The sequence below is a fragment of the Anomaloglossus baeobatrachus genome, chromosome 1 (genome assembly GCF_048569485.1).
Source record: "Anomaloglossus baeobatrachus isolate aAnoBae1 chromosome 1, aAnoBae1.hap1, whole genome shotgun sequence".
In the NCBI taxonomy this organism is placed as follows: domain Eukaryota; kingdom Metazoa; phylum Chordata; class Amphibia; order Anura; family Aromobatidae; genus Anomaloglossus; species Anomaloglossus baeobatrachus.
Window position 1 is genome coordinate 50,996,752 of NC_134353.1, and position 25,515 is coordinate 51,022,266.

Below are 25,515 nucleotides of genomic sequence, written 5' to 3' on the forward strand. Positions count from 1 at the left end.
TGGGTCTGCCCGTCCACCTGGCCCTAACATATGGGTTGCCACCCCCATCTGCCTGCCGTTACCCTGGTTGGCAATCAAAATACAGGGAAGCCCATTAATTTTTTCTATTTAAAAAATAGTTAAAAAAAAAAATGACGTTGGGTCCCCCCACTTTACCCAGCCAGCTAGGGTAAAGCAGACGGCTGTAGCCTGAAAACCACAGCTGGCAGCTTTACCGTGGTTGGGGATCCAATGTGGAGGTCCCCTCAGGCTCTTTTTTATAATTATTTTATAAATATTAATAATTACACAATAAAAGTAGGGTCCCCCCCAAATTGGATCACCAGCCAAGGTAAAGCGGACAGCTGTGGTCTGGTATTCTCAGGGTGGGAAGGTCCATAGTTATTGGGCCTTCACAGCCTAAAAATAGCAGGCCGCAGGCACCCCAGACGTGGCGCATCCACTAGATGCGCCAATCCTGGCGCTTCACCCCAGCTCATCCCGTGCCCTGGTGCAGTGGCAAACGGGGTAATAAATCGGGTTGATACTAGCTGTAAAGTCACTTGAGATCAAGCCCAGCAGTTTGTGATGTCATGGCGTCTATTAGATACCCAACATCATAAACTGTCAGTTCTAACAAAAAAAAAATCAACAAAAGAAATTTATTTGAAAAAACAGTCCCCAAAACATTTCCTCTTTCACCAATTTATTGTAAGAAAAAAAATAAAGGGGTCCCACAACGACTCTGGACCGTCTAGAATATGGGGGGAGACACTCAGGGAACGTATCCCCCATTTTCTAGGAGTGCGGACCCTTCATGTGAGGAGTGTGGGTGCAATGAATCTGCACTCACTCTCCCCGGGTCCACAGCAGCAGAGTCCATGTCGTAATGGTTGCTACCAAAGCTGCAATGCCCTGCTCATGAGGTAAGGGCATGCCTAATCAGGAGAACTACTGTAGAGGAAGCTCTGCTCACTGGTATATAGGTGCTCAGAGGTAATAATAGATAAAATTAGTGAGTAACCTCGGCACTCTAAATCTCCCAGACTAAGTCAGTAAGTCACAACGGATAGTAATGCAAAATCACTCTTTATTGGTCCGTATTAAGAAAAAAAAAATTTTCATAAGCATATATGTTTTTGTCCAAAACAAGTTACAAATGACGTTTCGGCCTGAGCCTTCGTCAGATTGGACTTATCTGCATGTAATCATGAAAAATGACAATAATCAGTATCACATAAGAGTGAGAGAACAATAACATAAACTCGAACAATGTAGAGGTACAATTGGGATGCAGCAAAAAAATTGCAACACAGCAAGAAATGAAACACACGATACAAATGTCATAATACAGTACAAGGACAATATAGTAATGACAAATATGGGGTCAGTAGGCTTGGACAGCTCTGGTATGAAAGAGATGTCAATCATAAAGTAACATGTGCAGTAGGTATAGAGCTACACTATGCATGGCAGAGCTAATGGGTAGACCGACCATAGAAAAAGAACGGAGAAAAAGTGGAGAATAAGTGGAGAATAAGTGGAGAAAAAGTGGAGAAAAAGTGGAGAAAAAAATGGAGAAAAAGTGGAGAAAAAGTGGAGAAGTGGTGAAAAAGTGGAGAAAAAGTGGAGAAAAAGTGGAGGAAAAAATGGAGAAAAAGTGGAGAAAAAGTGGAGAAAAAATGGAGAAAAAGTGGAGAAAAAGTGGAGATAAAATGGAGAAAAAGTGGAGAAAAAGTGGAGAAAAAGTGGAGAAGTGGCGAAAAAGTGGAGAAAAAGTGGAGAAAAAATGGAGAAAAAGTGGAGAAAAAGTGGAGAAAAAGTGGAGAAAAAATGGAGAAAAAGTGGAGAAAAAGTGGAGAAAAAATGGAGAAAAAGTGGAGAAAAAGTAGAGAAAAAATGGAGAAAAAGTGGAGAAAAAGTGGAGAAGAAGTGGAGAAAAAGTGGAGAAAAAGTGGAGGAAAAAATGGAGAAAAAATGGAGAAAAAGTGGAGAAAAAATGGAGAAAAAGTTGAGAAAAAGTGGAGAAAAAGTGGAGAAAAAATGGAGAAAAAGTGGAGAAAAAGTGGAGAAGAAGTGGAGAAAAAGTGGAGAAAAAGTGGAGAAAAAGTGCAGAAAAAATGGAGAAAAAGTGGAGAAAAAGTGGAGAAAAAATGGAGAAAAAATGGAGAAAAAGTGGAGAAAAAGTGGAGAAGAAGTGGAGAAAAAGTGGAGAAAAAGTGGAGAAAAAGTGCAGAAAAAATGGAGAAAAAGTGGAGAAAAAGTGGAGAAAAAATGGAGAAAAAATGGAGAAAAAGTGGAGAAAAAGTGGAGAAGAAGTGGAGAAAAAGTGGAGAAAAAGTGGAGGAAAAAATGTAGAAAAAGTGGAGAACAAATGTAGAAAAAGTGGAGAAAAAGTGGAGAAAAAGTGGAGAAAAAGTGGAGAAAAAATGGAGAAAAAGTGGAGAAAAAGTGGAGAAGAAGTGGAGATAAAGTGGAGATAAAGTGGAGAAAAAGTGGAGAAAAAGTGGAGAAAAAATGGAGAAAAAAATGGAGAAAAAGTGGAGAAAAAATGGAGAAAAAGTGGAGAAAAAGTGGAGAAAAAGTGGAGAAAAAGTGGAGAAAAAATGGAGAAAAAGTGAAGAAAAAGTGGAGAAAAAGTGGAGAAAAAATGGAGAAAAAATGGAGAAAAAGTGGAGAAAAAGTGGAGAAAAAGTGGAGAAAAAGTGGAGAAGAAGTGGAGAAGTGGAGAAGAAGTGGAGAAGTGTTTGTTCATGCCAGATGGGAGATAAATAATTTTTTACCGGCGCTGTCATTTACTGTAACGTGATCATCGGTGTACGGTGTATACCTGTGATCACGTGAGAAAAAGTGGAGAATAAGTGGAGAAAAAGTGGAGAAAAAGTGGAGAAAAAAATGGAGAAAAAGTGGAGAAAAAGTGGAGAAGTGGTGAAAAAGTGGAGAAAAAGTGGAGAAAAAGTGGAGGAAAAAATGGAGAAAAAGTGGAGAAAAAGTGGAGATAAAATGGAGAAAAAGTGGAGAAAAAGTGGAGAAAAAGTGGAGAAGTGGCGAAAAAGTGGAGAAAAAGTGGAGAAAAAATGGAGAAAAAGTGGAGAAAAAGTGGAGAAAAAGTGGAGAAAAAATGGAGAAAAAGTGGAGAAAAAGTGGAGAAAAAATGGAGAAAAAGTGGAGAAAAAGTAGAGAAAAAATGGAGAAAAAGTGGAGAAAAAGTGGAGAAGAAGTGGAGAAAAAGTGGAGAAAAAGTGGAGGAAAAAATGGAGAAAAAATGGAGAAAAAGTGGAGAAAAAATGGAGAAAAAGTTGAGAAAAAGTGGAGAAAAAATAGAGAAAAAATGGAGAAAAAGTGGAGAAAAAGTGGAGAAAAAATGGAGAAAAAATGGAGAAAAAGTGGAGAAAAAGTGGAGAAGAAGTGGAGAAAAAGTGGAGAAAAAGTGGAGGAAAAAATGTAGAAAAAGTGGAGAACAAATGTAGAAAAAGTGGAGAAAAAGTGGAGAAAAAATGGAGAAAAAGTGGAGAAAAAGTGGAGAAAAAATGGAGAAAAAGTGGAGAAAAAGTGGAGAAGAAGTGGAGATAAAGTGGAGATAAAGTGGAGAAAAAGTGGAGAAAAAGTGGAGAAAAAATGGAGAAAAAAATGGAGAAAAAGTGGAGAAAAAATGGAGAAAAAGTGGAGAAAAAGTGGAGAAAAAGTGGAGAAAAAGTGGAGAAAAAATGGAGAAAAAGTGAAGAAAAAGTGGAGAAAAAGTGGAGAAAAAATGGAGAAAAAATGGAGAAAAAGTGGAGAAAAAGTGGAGAAAAAGTGGAGAAAAAGTGGAGAAGAAGTGGAGAAGTGGAGAAGAAGTGGAGAAGTGTTTGTTCATGCCAGATGGGAGATAAATAATTTTTTACCGGCGCTGTCATTTACTGTAACGTGATCATCGGTGTACGGTGTATACCTGTGATCACGTGAGCCGGGACCGGAAAAACCGTCCTGAATCATGATCTCCAGGGTCTCAGCTAGCCCTGAAACCCCGGAGATTTTCTGACGCCGGGGGGCGTTATTCACTTATTTCTGCCTGCTGTTTATAAACGGCAGATCAGAATAAGACTACATTAACATGACCGATCCATTTTTGAGGTCTGCAAAAAACAGTCCGTTTTTTTTCATGGGTGCATCCGTGTGGCATCCGTTTCCGTTCCGTAGACGGTCCGTATGTCATCTGTTTGTCATCCGTGTGCCTTCCGTTTTTTTTGTGTACTGCAAAAAAACTGAAGGAGGGTAAATGCATAAATTTACCCAGGATCCATAGCTTCATCCTACATGAGGCGGTCACATGTTCACTCCAGTGCCATTTTCTACTGCTTTTCACAGCGTAGAGCGCTCTGGTGATTTTCTTGTGCTTGTGCACTTCATATCAGTCTTTTCTGTCATTATAATGGCAGAAAGACACATAATGTCCCACTCTCCTGCATTTTGTAATTTTGCACCCTTTGGTGCCTTTCATGTGGCACTAAGGGGTGCTTAGCTTTGTATTTAGCCAAAAAAATGAAAAAAAAAAATGACGTAGGGTTCCCCCTATTTTTGTAGCCAGCTTGGGTAAAGCAGACGGCTGCAGCCTGCAGCCCACAGCTGGCAACCTCACCTTGGCTGGTAATCCAAAACTGAGGGCACCCCACGCTGTTATTTTAAATTAAATAAATAATTAAAAAAAAAAAAACACGTAGGGCTCCCCCCAAAATTGAATCACCAGCCAAGGTAAAGCAGACAGCTGGGGTCTGATATTCTCAGACTAGGGAGGTCCATGGTTATTGGACTCTCCCCATCCTAAAAATAGCAGGCCGCAGCCGCCCCAGAAGTGGCGCATCCATTAGATGTGCCAATCCTGGTGCTTCGCCCCAGCTCATCCCGCGCCCTGGTGCGGTGGCAAACGGGGTAATATATGGGGTTAATACCAGATGTGTAATGTCACCTGGTACCAAGCCCTGGGGTTGGGTTGGTGAGGTCAGGCGTCTATCAGATACCCGACATCACCAACCCAGTCAGTAATAAAAAAAAATAGACGACAAACACATTTTTTTTTTAAAAAATACTCCCCAATACATTCCCTCTTTAACCAATTTATTAGAAAGAAAAACAAATCCAGGTCTGGTGTAATCCAAGGGGTTGCCATGACGATCCAAACTGTCCCAGTCAATGAAGAGCAGGATGTTCCCCATTGGCTGGGAGAGCAGTGCAGTGACCTGAGCTAACATCAATGGGTCAGCCCAGGTCACTGCAGGGCATGACAAGTGCTGCTGTCAGCGAGGTACATTACCTGCGCTGATCTCCTGCACTGCCGACAGCATCTGTCACTGAGTTCAATGACCGCCGCCTTCACAGCCAAGTATCGCGAGAGGCCCGTGACGTCACCGCTAGTCAGTCTCGGGTCGGAAGCGAGAGAAGGTGATGTGACATGCGGCGGCCATGGAGGACAGTGACAGCGCTGAGGTCGGGACTTCATCACCGCAGGTAAGCCGAGCGGGACCATGTGTGCAGAGTGACAGGAGGACGTCAGTGTCGTGGACTGCATGGCTGGGGACGTGTGTGTGTGTGTGTACATGCCGCGTGCAGGAGGGGGCGGAGCGAGCTGAGCGGGGAAGTGTGGGCTTCCTGCACGTAACTAGGATAAACATCGGGTTACTAACCAAAGCGCTTTGCTTGGATACCCGATGTTTATCTTGGTTACCAGCTTCTGGCAGGCTGCCAGCGATGGCTCCTGCACACTGTAGCTGTAAAAAGCCCTGCTTTTTGCTGCTAGAACCGTTCTCGAACGTATCTAGAACTATTGAGCTTTAGCAAAAAAGCTTGAGTTCTAGTTCGATCTAGAACAGCCCCCAAAATCACTCGAGCCGCGAACTGGAGAACCTCGAACCGCGCTCAACTCTAGTAGTAATGCCGTAATCCAGAAGCTGCAAGCACTGACAGCACTCAATTTCTTCAGCTGTATCATTGCTAGCAGGGGGAATGGCATGATGTTAGGCAACAGTAATTCTTGGATGGCATTCCCAGGGGAAAATTAAGTCATGATTAGAGATGAGTGAACCCAAACTTTAAAGTTTGGTGTTAATACCAAACAGAGACTTTACAAAAAAATCAGTGTCCGAGCTTGGAGTTTGGGTACTTTACGTATGCAACCACTTGAACGAGCATCGCTGTGCTCAAGTATGCTTAGCGCTTGGTCCATTGTGAGCCGCTTGTAATGTTTGAATAGCACGCACTGGAAGTGAAATCAACATTATTGGATGTAGTGTGTACAAGAAAAAAAGTTAAAAGGCAACATCTACAACCCCGCCCTCCCCCATAGTGATTTGTTTATGGCTAGCTGCATGTAGGCGGGGAACCGAACTGCCCAATCAATGAGGTCCAATGAGGTTTGGGTCAACTTTGGGTCCATAACAGAACTTTACCAGACATCCGGTTGTACCTGCAGAACCCGAACTTCCAATGGTCCTCTAGTCATAAGGCTATAATCACACAACCGCATTTTCATTCTGAGCGCTGTGGACCCCATTGTATGGAGACCACTCAGACCAATATTATAGAATTGGTCTGTTCAGGTGACCACATTCAAAAAATTACAAAATGCACTAGTCTCTTCCGTATTTTGGATAAAGTCTATGCATGCGCCCAAAAAAATCAGATTCCATACTAATTAAATATATAGTGTGCAATTTGTTGTGGCTACAGTGCTATATAAGCAAATGGTTTTGGTCTTGTAGATTTTCATAGAATCATAAAATCATAGCATGGTAGCGTTGGAAGGGACCTCAAGGACAGTCGGATACCTGCGATATACTGCAAGTGCAGGTTTTCCTAAAGCATCCCATCTATATGCTTATCCAGTTTACATTTTAAGATTTCTATTGATGGTGAGCTCACCATCTCCCGTGTTAGCCTGTTCCACTCTCTGACTCCCCTCACTGTCAGAAAGTTTTCCCTAATGTCTAATCTGAATCTCCTTCCTTTTAGTTTCATCCCATTGCTTCTTGTACTTCCTTGTGCTAATGAGAATAGGGTAGTTCCTTCTGCACTCTGAATACCTTTCAGTATTTCACTTTTATTCACTTCTGATGTATAAAAACAAATGCCATGGCATACAAATGATGACGTAGATGAAAGATTGTTCATTTTTCTGGATGAGAATCATACAAAAAAAATTATATTTTTGTGCGAACTTAGCATAATGGAAAGTGGTACATCCATTAGGACTAGAGTTGAGCGCGGTTCGAGGTTCTCCAGTTCGCGGCTCGAGTGATTTTGGGGGCTGTTCTGGATCGAACTAGAACTCGAGCTTTTTGCTAAAGCTCGATAGTTCTAGATACGTTCGAGAACGGTTCTAGCAGCAAAAAGACCAGCTTATTACTAGCTGGCTTTCCGCTGTAATAGTGTAAGTCACTCTGTGACTCACACTATTATGAAATTTCAGCGTATATTGTGCGGGAACAGCGCATTCAGATCACTGCTGTTTGGATAATGGCGATCGCCATTTTTTTTTTCCTTGTCTTCCTTCCTTAAGCGCGCACGTGTAGTGGGGCGGGCCAGCATGTCAGCCAATCCCAGACACACACAGCTAAGTGGACTTTTAGCCAGAGAAGCAACGGCATGTGTGATAGGATGTCCATGTCACATGTCCATGCATTATAAAAATGGACATTTTCCTCCAGCACGCCATTATCTGCCTTCTGCGTCTTGGTGTCAGTCACCGCTGGCGTAGCTCCTGTCTCCGATACTGCTGTGTACGCTCTATACACAGCGCTATACAGAATAGGGATAGAAGTTTCTATTAGTCCTTTTAAGGGCTAATACCGGTAGGGTCAGAGCCATAGGTGACAGTCAGGTCCGTGAAAACAGATTTTAACAGCTACACAAGATGACAGCGTCTGTGTAGCTAAGGTCAGGGATTTCCTCGCTGCATTTCCCTATTAGGAGGGATAGAAAGGGAGGCTTCCTTTCCTGTACCCAGACCCACAACCCTGGCACTGTACCCTCCTGCCCATTACACACTCAAGCTCATTGTTACTAAGCCATTATACACTAGCAAACACCTGAGTAAACTTAGTGGCATCCTAAAAGTGGCTGTTGGATTCCCATTAGTGTCCCACTGGTGCAAATCTATGTGCAGCACCCCTGCATTACACACTCAAACTCATTATTACTAAGCCATTATACTAGCAAACACTGAGTAAACTTAGTGGCATCCTAAAAGTGGCTGTTGGATTTCCATTAGTGTCCCACTGGTGCAAATCTATGTGCAGCACCTCTGCATTGCACACTCAAACTCATTGTTACTAAGCCATTATACTAGCAAACACTGAGTAAACTTAGTGGCATCCTAAAAGTGGCTGTTGGACTTCCATTAGTGTCCCACTGGTGCAAATCTATGTGCAGCACCTCTGCATTGCACACTCAAACTCATTGTTACAAAGCCATTATACTAGCAAACACTGAGTAAACTTAGTGGCATCCTAAAAGTGGCTGTTGGACTTCCATTAGTGTCCCACTGGTGCAAATCTATGTGCATCACCTCTGCATTGCACACTCAAACTCATTGTTACTAAGCCATTATACTAGTAAACTATGCTGCCAGTTTAAGGGCCGTAGTTGCATTGTAAGGGATAGTTATTGTTGTTTATTCTGCTGTTAATAAAGATAGACCACCGCTGCAATCTACACCACCTCTCAATTTTTACTACCACATTTTAAGTGCATAATCTTGTCGCAATCAAAATGAGTGGCAAAATGACAGATGCTGGTGGAAAGGGGAAGAGGCGTGTTGGAAAAGGAAACAAAGGGTTTGTCCGTGGGGAAGGTAGCAAAGCTCCATTAACATCTGCTGAAGATAGACCATCTACCAGCAAAAGTAAGATGTCTACTACTTACCGTGGACAATCCGATGTGCTCCCTTTTTTACGGACACGAACAACTGGAACAAAGGTAGATGATGGCCAAAAAAAGAAAATGCTTGAATGGATCTCAAGTGGTCCAACAAGTGCCCTCTCCTCCACCTCAACTACCGCATCCAAAAAACACTGAGTCTGCAGAGCTGTTCAGTCACACTATAGCCTGGGAATCAGAGGTCTGCTCCCAAGCTACAGTGAGTACAGACCAGGAAATGGTCTGGAGTGATGCCCAGAACCTTTGTGACTCAGATTCAGGCCGTGATGACCAAGTTTCTGAGCATAATGTTGACCCTTATTCACAAACTGAAACACCTGTAGTAATAGACAATGAGGAACATACTGATGACAATGAGACGCAGATACCAGATTAGGATGACAACTTAAATGTTCGGTCAGGGCAAGAAGAGGCTCGGTCTGAGGGTGAGGGGAGTGCAAACACAACAATTGATGAGGAAGTTCTAGATCCCACCTACTGTCAACCCACAGTCAGGCCCTCGAGGAGGTCAACAGAGACGGTGGAGGAGGATGCAACTGACTACGAAGTTACCTTGCGCCTTCCTGGACAGAGTCGGAGTACTGGTAGCACGTCTACAACTGCATCCTCAGCCACCACTGTGCCTCTGAGCACTAGTCGGGGTGGATCAGCAGGACGCATGCCCTCTAAGCCTTGCCTAGCCTGGTCCTTTTTTGACATAGCAAAAGATCGGCCAAATTATGTGATCTGTAAAATTTGTCGTGATTCTGTTAGTAGAGGGCAAAACCTCAGCAGTTTGACAACTTCTTCCATGAATCGTCACATGAATAAATATCATATGTCCCAGTGGGAAGCTCACCGTGCTGCAATGCGGCCTAGCGGAGCGAACCATCCACCGCCTGCCCCTTCCAGTGCATCCGCGCGCTCTTCATCTTCTAGGACTGTGGGGACAGCTGTCACACCTGGTTTTCCACGCACAACTTCCACCACTGTAACCGCAACAGGCAGTGTGCTTGGTAGGTCGTCAGTTGGTTTGGAAGGGGAAACAAGTGCGTGTGTACAGCTCTCTCAGACATTGATAGCACCAACGTTGGATGAAGGCAACATCATGTCTACGCCTGCACTTTCCTCACAAACCTGCATTTTTCCAGGGACACCCTACTCAACGCCGTCTACACACAGCAGCCAGATCTCTGTCCCTGAGATGTGGACAAATAAAGGCCATTTCCTGCGACCCATGACAAAGCTAAGAGGTTGACTTTATCCCTCTGTAAGCTCTTGGCTACCGAAATGCTGCCTTTCCGCCTGGTGGACACACAGGCTTTTAGAGACCTTATGTCTGTCGCTGTGCCCCAGCACCAGATGCCCAGTCGCCACTACTTCTCTAAGAAAGGTGTGCCCGTGCTACACCAGCATGTCGCACACAACATCACCGCTTCCTTGAGAAACTCTGTGTGTGAACGGGTGCATTTCACCACCGATACTTGGACCAGTAAGCATGAACAGGGACGTTACATGTCGCTGACTGGGCCCTGGGAAACTATGGTGATAGATGGTGAAGGGTCTGCTGCACAAGTCTTGCCGTCCCCACGACTTGTGTGTCAGTCCTCTGTCTGTCCAAGTTCCGCCACTGCTTCTGCCTCCTCCACCTCATCTGGGTCCTCCACCTCCGCCCCAAGCCTGCCTGGTCAGGCAACCAGCGTTGTAACTGCGCAGATGGAATCACGCACCCCTCATTACTATGCTGGCAGCAGAGCGCAACGGCATCAGGCGGTCTTTAGCTTGACATGTCTTGGAAATAGGAGTCACACAGCGGATGAGTTGTGGGCAGCTCTGGAGACTGAGTTTAATAAATGGTTGTCTCCACTCAACCTGCAGCCTGGTAAGGCCATGTGCGACAATGCTGCAAACCTGGGTGCGGCCCTTCGCCTGGGCAAGGTGACACACGTGCCTTGTATGGCTCACGTGTTGAACCTTGTTGTCCAGCAATTTTTAACACACTATCCCCGCCTAGATGGCCTTCTGAACAGGGCACGAAAACTGTCTGCTCACTTCCGCCGTTCAACCACCGCTGCTGAGCGACTTGCATCACTCCAGAAGTCTTTCGGCCTGCCGGTTCATCGCCTGAAATGCGATGTGGCGACACGCTGGAATTCGACTCTCCACATGTTACAGCGACTGTGGCAGCACCGCCGAGCCCTGGTGCAATACGTCATGACATATAGCCTGGGCCAACGAGATGCAGAGGTGGGGCAGAACACCCTGATGGAGTGGTCTCAGATCAAGGACCTATGCACCCTTCTGCACAGTTTCGACATGGCGACGAATATGTTTAGCGCTGACAATGCCATTATCAGCATGACAATTCCAGTCATTTACATGCTGGAGCACACGCTAAACACTATTCGGAGTCAGGGGGTGGGACAACAGGAAGGGGAGGAACTACAGGAGGATTCATATGCGCAAGACACAACAACATCACCAAGGTCCAGACGTTCATCATCACCAACGCGGCAAGCATGGGACCATGGGGGACAGGGATCAACAAGGGCGCATGGTAGCAGGCGAAATGTTGAGGAAGGTGCAGGAGAACATGAAGAAATGGAGGACGAACTGTCCATGGACATGGAAGACTCAGCGGATGAGGGAGACCTTGGTCAAATTTCACTTGAAAGAGGTTGGGGGGAGATGTTAGAGGAAGAAAGAACGGTTAGCACCTCTATGCCACAAACACAGCGTGGACTTGGTCCGCATGGCTGCGCAAGACACATGAGTGCCTTCTTGCTGCACTACCTCCAACATGACCCTCGTATTGTCAAAATTAGAAGTGATGATGACTACTGGTTTGCCACACTATTAGATCCCCGGTACAAGTCCAAATTTTGTGACATAATTCCAGCCATAGAAAGGGACGCACGTATGCAGGAGTATCAGCAGAAGCTGTTACTCGATCTTAGCTCGGCTTTTCCACCAAACAACCGTGCAGGTGCAGGGAGTGATTCTCCCAGTTTTAACTTGACAAACATGGGACGGTCTCGTCATCTTCAACAGTCTACCCGTACCAGTAGCAAAGTATCTGGTGCTGGTAACAGCAATTTTATTGAATCTTTTCATAATTTTTTTAGACCCTCCTTTGCAAGGCCACCAGAGACAACAAGTCTGACACATAGTCAACGGCTGGAGAGGATGATACAGGAGTATCTCCAAATGAACATTGATGCTATTACTTTGGAAATGGAGCCTTGCTCATTTTGGGCTTCAAATCTTGAAAAATGGCCAGAGCTTTCCACTTACGCCTTGGAGATTTTGTCGTGTCCAGCTGCCAGCGTTGTCTCTGAACGTGTCTTCAGTGCTGCTGGGTGTGTGCTGACAGATAAGCGCACACGTCTGTCCAGTGACAATGTGGACAGACTAACGTTCATCAAAATGAACAAGTCATGGATCCACAAGGAATTTACTACCCCTGTGTCATCCTGGGGAGAGTAAATGCTTGTGTAATTTGAATGTGCTTGATGCAACTCTAGCTGTGAAGTGTACAACTAGGGCACAAGTGCTGCCACTGATGGGGTGTCTGTGTGGCCCAATTTTTGGAAAAAAGGGAGACTCTTCTTGGAGTAACCCTTGCTGTGTTTTTAAAAATGATCCAAGATGCACAGAGCTGGGATCAGGAAAGACTTTGCTACCTACCCCGGTGTCATCCTGGGGACGGTTAAGTATGGCGTATTTTTGAATGTGCTTGATGCAAATCTAGCTGTGAAGTGTACAACTGGGGCACAAGTGCTGTCACTGAAGGGGTGGGTGTGTGTGGCCCAATTTTTTGAAAAAAAGGGAGACTCCGCTTGGAGTAACCCTTGCTTACATTGTTTTTAAAAATGATCCAAGATGCACAGAGCTGGGATCAGGAAAGACTTTGCTACCTACCTCGGTGTCATCCTGGGGACGGTTAAGTATGGCGTATTTTTGAATGTGCTTGATGCAAATCTAGCTGTGAAGTGTACAACTGGGGCACAAGTGCTGCCACTGAAGGGGTGGGTGTGTGTGTGGCCCAATTTTTGGAAAAAAGGGAGACTCCACTTGGAGTCACCTTGCGGTGTTTTACATGATTTTAGAAGGGCGTGTAATGCCTATATCTGTGTCTCCTCTTCTTTCTCCTTGTCCTGCTCTTTTGTTTTTGCATGAGTATATGTCCTTGTCACTTTCCCATGTGTTTGTGTTGTGTTGTGAGTTGTTTGTCACCTTTTGGACACCTTTGAGGGTGTTTTCTAGGTGTTTTTATGTGTTTGTGATTGCCTGCCATTGTTTCCTATGCGGTTCGAGTTCGGTTTGTCGAACGTTCGCCGAACCGAACTCGAACGAGACGCCCGTTCGACGAACCGAAGTCGAGCCGAACCGCGACCGGTTCGCTCATCTCTAATTAGGACATGAAATGCCATTGAGGTGATGGGATGTGGTTTAGTCATTTAATGTATTTTTTTTCTTCTAATCAGGTGACTGATTTTGAAGAATTTTAACCTCAGCTAAAAATAGAAAAACATCTGCAAAATAAACTCAACAAACTCATCCTATTGAAGAAAGGTTTTTGTACAGACAGGTAATGCAGACTTTTCACTGTGGTGGACTTTCGGTAAAGGAACTAGGGTTGAAATAAAACGTAAGTAGACCCATAAATGTGAGAATTATTTGTTCTGTATCTGCTTATTATGATTTTTTTTGTGTCTTTTTTTCAGTTTGTTCTTGTTCATCTCTGAGCATTATTGACCTTATTATTGTAAAGTATGTTTCTTATTCTCTCAGTTTTTGTATGGACTATGTAGTTGTTTAACTAAAAAAAGGGGAAAAAAATGTAAAAAGTGACATTATGTAATTTACTGTCAAGAGGACATGAAATTTAACTTACAGAAGTATACAGTAAATGTTTGTATTTGGGAATTATGAGCCATTGTACAAGTTTAGTAGTAAAATCATTCTAGTGATTAAATGTAAGTATAACTTTAAAAGTAAGTTTTTGTTTTCTCATTCTTTTCAAATTAGTATCTATTCTTGTTACTTTTATCCTTTTTCTTTTTTGTGTATGCTTTTTTTGTTTTTGGACAAATTATATAAAATATTTAATTAGTTTATTTGGCATTTGGTAACTTTAAATTTAAAAATATATAACAAAAAAAAAAAACAAGCACAAAAATGTGTCGGTAAAGATTTTTAACTACAAACGTATGCAGTTTTTTTAATATCTTTTATGCATTTTCTTGTTAGACAAAAAAGTATAATATTTTTGATCATTTTATATAACTTTGTGAGATTGGGCAAGTTTACTTAAAATTAAAATATGTAAAAAGGAAATCCCCTAAAATGTACAATGAGAAATGATGAATTAATCTTTACCCACAGATTAATGGATTTTGTATGATGTGTTTAATTAATTAATTTAATAGAAATTTTTCACATGGAAACTATAGTGTAGAAACTAAATATGTTTGTTACATTACATTATAGTATTAACATAGGTAATTTGATTTTAATTCTTCTAAAGTGTTAAGTATAAATTCTTAAAGAAAAAAAAAATAATGCTTCCATAGATTAAGTTTGGGGGTAAATAACAATCATTCTTGTTGTCCTCTTTATTTTTTTAAATAGAAGTGACTAAAACAATTAAAAAGTAATATTAAATGTCTTTATTAAAGAGGAGAAATAAATTAATGCTCAGCAGTATACAGTAGGTTTTTGTAGGGAAACTTTTTACTTTGATTCACTTTTGGTAAAAAAGACACTGTAAATATTAAATGCAAGTAAACCTTTAAATATAAGGGTTTTTTCTTACTCATTTTTTTCTTGATTAGTTTCTATTATTGTTATTTATAGAAATTTTACTTTTTTAAAAAAATCAATAAGGTTTTTTATTATTTTAGATGATTTAAGTGAATCTAGGTAATTTAACTTAAAATTAAAACATATTGTATATACCAAGAAAACCTCAAAAATGTACAAGGTTTCCATTGTAGATAATAGTAAGGTAGCGTAAAAAGAGATTTAATTCCAAGTATAGTTAACTTTATTTTACTTTTATATTAATTTTAGAGCAATTTATAGCCATTTTATGCATCTAAAATATGTTATAATAAATACCATCATGTACTCTAAACATTTTTCAAATAGCTTTATAGTATTACCATAGGTAATATTTTTTTTTTCTCTAAGACTTTTATATGTATAATTTAAATAAAAATTGGGCACAACCCTAGATTAATATTTAGGGAGTATATAATTGTCATTCTCGTTAGAACCAATATAATTAAAATTTGAAGTCAAGAAAACAATTAAGAAAAGTTACCAAATATAGATGATTTCAAAGAGGACATGTAAGTTGATCCTCAGTAGGTTTTTGTATGAGGAGTATAGGGGAACTATCTACTGTGGAACACTTTTGGAAGTAAAACCACTGTCGAGCTTAAACGTAAGTATACCATTAAATGTAAGTTTTTTATCTTTCTCATTTTTCTTAATTAATCTCTGTTCTTATTTTTTTAGGTTTTTGTTGTTCTATGCCTTTTTTATCTGTTCTCGGAAAAAAATAATATAACATGTTTGATTACGGTATTTTACCTGGCATTAGGTGAATTTGTGTAATTTGCCCTAAATTTAAGCTATATATAGCAAAAAAAGCACAAAAACGTACAAGGCATCTGCCATAGACATTAGTAAGTCATAAAACTATACCGAGAGAAGAAAGGAGTTTTGTATGATAAATAAAGTTAATTTTTAATAAAGTTTCACATAGAAATCATGGTACAGTAAGTAATTATATTAACTACAACATTTTGAAATAACAGTATAGTATCCCCATAGATTATATACTAAGGTATTAGATTTTTTTTTTGCTTATACCGTTTTAGACTGTATAATTTAATTTAAAATTGGGAACACTTCTAGATTAATATTTGGGGAATAAATTATAGTAATTCTTGGTAGGGTCTATTTTTTAAAACATGTATATATAATGTGCGCATATATATATATATATATATATATATATATATATTTATATTTATATATATATATATATATGGCAAAGAAAACAATTGAAAAGCTACAAAAACAGGTGACTTAAAAGAGGATATGTAAGTTATTTTTTGTATGAGGAGTATAGAGGAACTATCTACTGTGGTACACTTTTGGAAGTAAAACCACTGTAGAGATTAAGCGTAAGTATACCTTTAAATTTAAGTCTTTTCGCTCTCATTTTTGATACTTGATTAGTATTTATTAATGTTACTTACAGAGGTTTTGGGTTGTGTGGGTCTTTTTTAACTTTTCTAGGCAAAAGAAATAATGGAAAAAAATATATATATTGTATTAAATATAACAAATACTGTATATACCTTCAAAAACTGGGCATGGTTTGGCCATAGATAATAGTAACAAGTAGTAAAGATTCTCCAGAGAAAAATAGGGTTCTATGAGGAATAGTAAATTTCATACTATTTTTTTACATCCAATTCATGGGTTACTAAAGGACTCTATTAGGTGTTATACATTTTTTTTATAATATTACAGTAGTATAATTGGTATTATGATATGTTTTATTTCAATAAAGTATTAAAATTGAGCACAATCATAAATTACAGGGGTAAATAATTATCATTTTTGTTAGGGCCCATTTTAATAAAAATTAAAAACAAGTGAGAAGTTATTTTTTAAATGATGTGTAAGTTGATCCTCAGCAGTGTACAGTAGGTTTTTGTATGAGGAGTATAGAGGAACTATCTACTGTGGTACACTTTTGGAAGTAAAACCACTGTAGAGATTAAACGTAAGTATACCTTTAAGTGTAAGTTTTTTTCTTTCTCATTTTTCCTAATTATTTTCTTTTGTTTACAGTATTTTTTGTATACCTTGTAAACTTTGTTAACTAAATTCTTAAATAACACCATAGTATCACCATTGTTTATATAAGTAAAATATAACTTTGTACCGTGTTAGCCGGTAGAGATAAAAAAATTGTTTAAAAGAACTGAGAGTCCTCAGTGGTTGATACCTTTTAATGGCTAATTGAAAAGATGGTAATAATTGCAAGCTTTCGAGACTACTCAGGTCTCTTCATCAGGAATGGTATAACACAAAATCTGAAGAGTCACATATTTATGCATATTTTATCCTGTTGTGTATAAATATGTGACTCTTCAGATTTTGTGTTATACCATGCCTGATGAAGAGACCTGAGTAGTCTCGAAAGCTTGCAATTATTACCATCTTTTCAGTTAGCCATTAAAACGTATCAACCACTGAGGACTCTAAGTTCTTTTAAACAATTTCATTGTTTATATAGTAATATATTAGTTTTTTTCGTCTATGGTTTTAGCGTGCATACTTTAATCTACAAATGGGCACAAAACCTAGATTTATTTTTGCCGAATAAATTATGGTAATTCTTGGTAAGGTATATTAAAGTTGGAAGGGACCTCCTGGGTTTATTTAAGAAAGAAAATATATATATATAAGTTACAAAATATAAGTGACTTTAAATAGGACATGTAAGTTGTTTTTTATATGAGGAGTATAGGGGAACTATCTACTGCGGTACACTTTTGGAAGTAAAACCACTGTAGAGATAAAACGTAAGTATTATACCTTTAAATGTGAATTTCCTTAATCATTTTTATTGATTAGTATCTATTACTGTTTCTTACAAAGGTTTTGGGTTGTGTAGGTCTTTTTTTTTTACTTTTCTAGGCAACAAAATAATGGAAAAAAAATAAATAAAATATATATATATATATATATATATATATAATATATATATATATATATATAATCTATTTACAAATTATGCATTTTTTTAGCGTTTTTTTGGTATATACAGGATTTGTTAAATTTAAGTAAATTTACCTAGGATGAAGCAATCGAAAATATTTATAATTTTACTTAAATTTAACAAATACTATGTACACCAAAAAAAGCTAAAAAAAATGTCTAAGGTTTGGCCATAGATAATAGTGACAAGTAGTAAAGATTCTCCAGAGAGAATGGGGTTCTATGGGGAATAGTACATTTTATAGTACTTTTTTTACATCCAATAACTGGGTTACTAAGTAAATCTATGAAGTATAATTTTTATATATATATATATATATATATATATATATATATATATTATAATATTACAGTAGTAAAAAAGTTATTACGTTATTATTTTTTCTATAAGGTTTTAAAATTGAGCACAATCATAAATTAAGGGGAGTAAATAATGATCATTTTTGTTAGGGCCCATTTAAAAACATGAAATTAAATAAACCACAAGTGAGAAGAGATTTTTTTATAATGATGGGTAAGTTGATCGTTAGTAGGTTTTTGTATGAGGAGTATAGGGTAACTGTCTACTGTGGTACACTTTTGGAGGCAAAACCACTGTAGAGATTAAACGTAAGTATACCTTTAAATGTAAGGTTTTTTTCTTTCTCATTTTTCCTAATTATTATCTTTTCTTTTAGAATTTTTTTCTTGTATACATTATTAACTTGTTCTTTGGCCAAAAATACCATAAAAGAACATTTTATTACTTCACCGAGCATTGAATTTAAATAGTTTGAGTTACAATTAAAATAATTGGTTCAAAAAGAGCACAAAAATGTACATGATATAACTACAGGTAATAGTAAAGCAAAAACATTACCCATAACTGTTTGGGTTTTTGTATGATGAGCATTGTTAACTTTATAGCGATTTTTCACATAGAAATCAGGGCGCAGTAGATATAGATATTATATTATTTCAGTCATATAGCAAAACATCATTACCAAATGTTATATATTCATTTTGTTTCTTCCTTTGTGGATTTTTTATGTATAGTTTAAAAAATTGGCAAAATTATGGAATACATTTTTCCCAAATTTTTGGAATAAATAGTGATTATTCTGATTAGAGTCCAACTTAATCTCATAAAACAGCAAAGGAAAAAAGGTGAAAAGTTACAGTCAGTTTATAGGTAGACAACATGGGTTATTGTATGAGGAGTATAGGGGAACCATCTACTGTGGTACACTTTTGGAAGTAAAACCACTGTAGAGATTAAACATAAGTATACCTTTAAGTGTAAGTTTTTTCGTTCTCATTTTTCTTGATTAGTATGTATTAATGTCGGTTATAGAGGTTGCGGGTTGGGTAGGCTTTTTTATCTATACATACAGTATATTTTAGATTTAAGTCAAATTACCTAGAATGAAATTTTAAAAAAACATTTTATGTATATATATATATATATATATATATAATTTGTTACTATTATTTATTACTATAGCTCCCTTTATTTCATGGCGCTTCTTATATTTTTTTACATATATATATATATATATATATATATATATTCATATATATATATATATATATATATATATATATATATATATATATATATATAGGTAATTTGACTTAAATTTAAAATATACTGTATATACCAGGGAAAGCTAAAAAAGTGTAACAGGATCCAGTAGGTTCTTGTATGAGTAGTATAGAGGAACTATCTGCTGTGGTTCACTTTTGGAAGTAAAACCATTGTAGAGATTAAACGTAAGTATACCTTTAAGTGTAAGTTATTTTCTTTCTCATGTTTCCTAATTTTTATATTTTTTTAGGGCTTTTTTTAATACCTTATTAACCTATTTTTTGCCAAAAAATATATATACAAATCATTTCACTACTTTACTGGACTTTGAATTTTAATAGTTTGAGTTAGAATTAAAATATTTGAACTTTAATTTGAAAATGGAAACAACTCTAGATTAATATTTGGGGAACAAATTATGGTAATTTTTGGTAAGATCTATTTTTTTTTAAAAATAATTAAGGCAAAGAAAACAATTAATAATTAAAAAATATAGGTGACTTTAAAGAGGACATGTAAAAAGTTACAGTCAGTAATAGGTAGACATGGTAGGTTTTGGTATGAGGAGTATAGGGGAACTATCTGCTGTGGTACACTTTTGGAAGTAAAACCACTGTCGAGATTAAACGTAAGTATACCTTTACATATAAGGTATTTTTTTCTCATTTCTCTTAATTATTATCTATACTTGTTACTTTTATAGGTTTTGGTTGTTCTGTGCCTTTTTTATCTGTTCTTGGAAAAAAATAATATAAAACGTCTGATTATTTTTTTAACTTGCATTACGTGAATTTGTGTAATTTTACCTAAATTTTTAATTACACATAACAAAACAAACCTAAAAAGAACAAGACATAGACTTAGATAATAGTAAGTTATATAGGTTATTCTGATTGGAGTCCAATTTCCCCTCATAAAACAGTAAAGAAAAGAATGTAAATAGTTACAGTCAGTAATATGTAGATGTGGTAGGTTTTTGTATCATGAGTATAGGGGAACTCTCTGCTGTGGCTCACTTTTGGAAGCAAAACCACAGTAGAGATTAAACGTAAGTATACCTATTAATGTAAGTTTTACTTTTCCCAAACTTTTTTTATTCTTGTTGAATTTATGGGAATTTTTTTTTTTTCCTTGGTTTTTGGTAAATTAAAATATAGGCACGGAGCATAAGGACTTTGGGTGGAGGGGATAAAAACAAATGGTCATTCTGACCAGAGTTGAATTTTAACTAATAAAAAGAAAAGAACAATAGAAAAGTAACATGCTATAACTTGAGGCACACCAGTAACTTGAGGCTCACTGATAACTTGAGGCAAAACGGTAACTTGAGGCACACTGGTAACTTGAGGCACACCAGTAACTTGAGGCACACCAGTAACTTGAGGCACTCTGGGATCTTGAGGCACACTGGTAACCTGAAGCACTCCAGTACCTTGACATAAACAGGTAACTTGAAGCATACCGTAACCTGAGGCACACCGGTAACTTGAGTCACACAAGTAACTTGAGGTACACTGGTAACTTAAGGCACATGGGTAATCTGCGGCACACTGGTAATTCGAGGCACACCGGTACTCTATAGGTTTTATACGATCACCATAGAAGTAGTATCTACTGTGGGACACTTTTGGCAATAACACCACTGTAGAAATTAAATGTAAGTGTACTTTTATTTGTGAATTTAATTTTTTTCTTGATTACCATGATTTTTTTTTATCACTTTTACATGTCTATTTATCTTTTTAGTTGTAAAAAGTTTAAAAAGTTTTCGTTGTAAAAAGTTTAGTTGTAAAATGTTTAGTTGGGTTTTTTTTTAGTTTAGTCTTGGTAAAAAAAAACAAAACAGTTAAATAATTGATTATTTTATCTGTCTCCCAGTGAACACAAGTAATTTGGCTATAAATATATAAAACAAAACACAAAAAAATCATGACATAGCAAGTGGATATTTAAACCACAATATAGAATTTCTTCTTGAATATTCATAGTCTTTGTTTTCTCTTCCATTGTAAATAATAATCCTTTTATTTAATAAAAAAAAAGTAAATTATGGAATAATAATCCAATGTAGTTTTATATATATATATATATATATATATAAATTAATATAGTGTATGTATATATATATATATATATATATAATCTATATTAATATAATCTTTTTTTTTAGCATGTAAACATAAGTTTTACATATAATACTTTTTGTAAAATAGAGAGGCAAAAGTTACAGAAATATATTTTATTGACATCCCTTAAAATATACTGTTAGAGAAAATGACAAAAAATACCGTAATACACAACTCAGTATTTGTACAGGGAAGTAACTTCATGGTCTTATTGTGGTTCATCATGGGTCATGAAATAAGATAGAATAAAGACGTAAGTAATTTCCATAATTAAGTCTAATATTTTAAGAATTCAATATTGGTTCATTGACCAGTTATCACTCCATTCATCATTTTCATCATTAATCACTAATTAAATGTATTATATATTGAAACATGAAATACTCAGGTTTTAACAGGTATCCAGTTTACAACAACATTTATAAATTATGTTGGGTTTTGGTTTTTTTTGCCTTTAACTTTTTTTATATTTTTGGTTTTTTTTTCATACTAGCAAAAATTAATATTACAATTTAGGCAATTCCCGATTATTAAATAGATCAATCTATTACAACAATATCATCCTAAAAATACCCTTAAAAACAAAGTTAAATGTTATAATTGTGACACATAACTAATAAATCTAGTACATATAGTTCGAGCATTTAGAAATATAAGAAGAACAAGTTTTTTGGTTTTTTTTATCCGTTACACTATAGGATATCCTATCTATAATTGTTGCTCATGTTAAAAGAGGGTTTTTTTATAAAGAGAAGGGGAATATTGTAAGTACTCTTCTCATCAGTAGATTACCATAAAAATCTTCTGTAAGATGGACATTCAAAAATGCCAGTCTTTAACAGGATGGTCTTTTAATAGAAAAGGGTCAACTCAATATCCCTGTTATAGGAATTGGTGGGGTTTCAAGTCTTACACAAAAATTATGGTTTAGATTAAAAGAAAATTTCTCAAAGATGAAGTCTTTTGTAGAATACTCTATGTATCCATCTATCTATCTATCTATCTATCTATCTATTATCTATTAATCTATCTACCTATCTATCTAATTATCTATCTATCCCTCAATCTATCTACCTATCTATCTATCTATCTATCTATCTATCCCTCTATCCCTCTATCTATCTATCTATGTATCTATCCATCTATCTATCTATCTATCTATCCCTCTATCTATCTATCTATCTATCTATCTATCTATCTATCTATCTATCTATCTATCTATCCCTCTATCTATCTATCCCTCTATCTATCTATCTATCTATCTATCTATCTATCCCTCTATCTATCTATCTATCCCTCTATCTATCCCTCTATCTATCTATCTATGTATCTATCTATCTATCTATCTATCTATCCCTCTATGTATCTATACATCTATCTATCTATCTATCCCTCTATCTATATATCCCTCTATCTATCTATCTAGCTATCTATCTATCTATCTATCTATCCCTCTATCTATCTATCTATGTATCTATCTATCTATCTATCCCTCTATGTATCTATCCATCTATCTATCTATCCCTCTATCTATATATCCCTCTATCTATCTATCTATCTATCTATCTATCTATCTATGTATCTATCCATCTATCTATCTATCCCTCTATCTATCTATCTATCTATCTATCCCTCTATCTATCTATCTATCTATCCATCTATCTATCTATCTATATATCTATCTATCTATCCCTCTATCTATCTATCTATCTATCTATCTATCCCTCTATCTATCTATCTATGTATCTATCCATCTATCTATCTATCTATCTATCTATCTATCTATCTATCTATCTATCTAACTATCTCTCTATCTATCTCTCTATCTCTCTATCTATCTCTCTATCTATCTATCTATCTCTCTATCTCTCTATCTCTACCTCTATCTGTCTGTTATCTATCTATTATCTATGTATCTATCATTGCTGGCATTGCTTGGGTAACAGGGGGTAAGCAAAGTTGATATTTTGGTTTTTTAACCAAAGAATGTCTAAAGATGATACAAACTGAAAGGTAGATTGACACATCACCAAATCCTAATCATTAACACAACCCAACCTACCAGAGATGGGTAAGACCACAAATTCCTTCATAGATATGGAAATCATTACTACTGATGCTAAGCACCTGTTCTAAATCTATTCCAAGAGCAGGGCCAAGAGCCAATAATGGAATATAGAAAATAGAGATAGATGGATGGATAGATAGATAGATAGATAGATAGATAGATAGATAGAGGGATGGATAGAGGGATAGATAGAGGGATAGATAGAGGGATAGATAGAGGGATAGATAGATAGATAGAGGGATAGATAGATAGAGGGATAGATAGATAGATAGATAGAGGGATAGATAGATAGAGGGATAGATAGAGGGATAGATAGATAGATAGATAGATAGATAGATAGATAGATAGATAGATAGATAGATAGATAGATAGATAGATAGAGGGATAGAGGGATAGATAGATAGATTATGGATAGATAGATAGATAGATATAGTGATACATAGTTAGTTGTGAATATAATACCTGCAGTATTTGAGTTTATATCATATCATTTATGTTGTTCTTACAGATTTTATAATTCATCATTGTTGTTTTTTTAGCCTTTGTATTTACCTTATGTGTGACCTGGCATTCCTTCTTAACTAGATACATTGCCTTCATGTTACTTTAGATAAACTAAACCCTGTCCACTCTTTGTTACAGGAAGAGAAGATTCGGTTCCTTCTGTATCAATCTTCCGTCCCTCTGATGATGAGATAGCTACAGGGGTAGCTACATGTGTCTGTCTGATCGATAAATTCTACCCAGGAGAACTCAAAGTGGTATGGAAAGTGGACAGCAAGGTTGTGAGCAGCGGTGTGAAGGACAGTGAAAATATCAAGGACGCTGACATTACCTACAGTAGGAGTAGTATGATGACCCTCACGTCTGAGAAGTACAAAGAGTATACCGAAATAGCATGCGAGGTGACGCATAAGACTCTGTCCTCACCGGTGGTGAAGAGCTTCAAGACAAAGGAGTGTTAGGAGACTGTTCCTCATATTTCTCTATTTAATGCATTCCGTGCTATACGTTGATTTACAACATAATACACATTATATATAAGCCGTATGATCACATTTGGCCCATCACAACTCTTTGTATTATTGTAAATTACGTCATAGAAACAAATTATTGTTTTCTGCTTCTTTTCATGATATGTCAGAAAAATAAATAAAAAAAAATGTTCTGCTTCATACTAGTTTGTTTATTATTTGATAAATAAGTTGACTGGTTTATGGGAAATACAATAAGATCTCTATTGGGTTTAATACAGTATCCATTGGAGAGGACATCCATAGGAGAGGACATCACATCACTCTTGCCTAGAGATAAATTAAACAGACAGGTCACTAACCTCCTGATTAAGGATGCTGCGAAATTCAAAATGCGTTGATAGTTAACTACTAATACTTGGGCAATGGTGTTAATGGAAGAATTTTAATGAATAAAGGAGAGCACAAGCTACCATGTGGGAAGTAGAAGTGGAGAATAGAAGTCCCCACCTAAAAAAAAAAGTTATCTTTTATCCATAGAAGAAGGGATAACTTTCTGATTGCGAGATTGGGGTTCTGAAGAACCACGTCTTGAATGGTGTGGCGGTGCGCATGCTTGACCTCAGCTGTCTATGGACTGTTAGAGAAAGCCAAGAGCTCCAATATCAGGATCTATGAGGGTTCCAGGAGTCGGACCCCCAGTAATCAGCAATCTATTCTGTGGAGTAGAATAACCCTTTAAGGTCTCAGTGTCCAATACTCATCTCTGTATTGTTGCCACCCAACCTCTACCCATTGGGCAAAATGGCCCAATTAATATCCCAAGCCCATGATTGAAATAGATCGTATGGGCCTAAAAGGCTGTATAAAGTTCATATTGTCCCCTTTTACTTAGTAGGTTTATGTGCCCCAAAACAAGGGTAACAGCCTTCCTCAGGTACCAACAATCTCCAAATGGAGTATACGGCATTCAGGAGCACTACGTATATTTACGCATTGGGGGTCCATATATTTCTTAGAGTTGCCATATAATAGAGTACAAAAGAGGTCCTACAAACCTCCAATTTCTTTCAGATGACCACCTCAAGCTGTAGGTCTTCCAGA

The 25,515-nt window shown here is 37.2% G+C and overlaps 1 gene segment (V, D, J or C); it reads left to right on the forward strand.

Moving 5' to 3' along the window:
* The window catches only part of LOC142304341 (Ig kappa chain V region Mem5-like), a 163,333-nt gene extending 138,719 nt beyond the window's left edge, over positions 1 to 24,614 (forward strand). Inside the window, 2 exon segments of the V gene segment in view lie at positions 13,486 to 13,519; positions 24,080 to 24,614. Of these exon segments, the coding sequence occupies positions 13,486 to 13,519; positions 24,080 to 24,402 (357 nt within the window).
* The last annotated feature ends 901 nt before the right edge of the window (positions 24,615 to 25,515 follow it).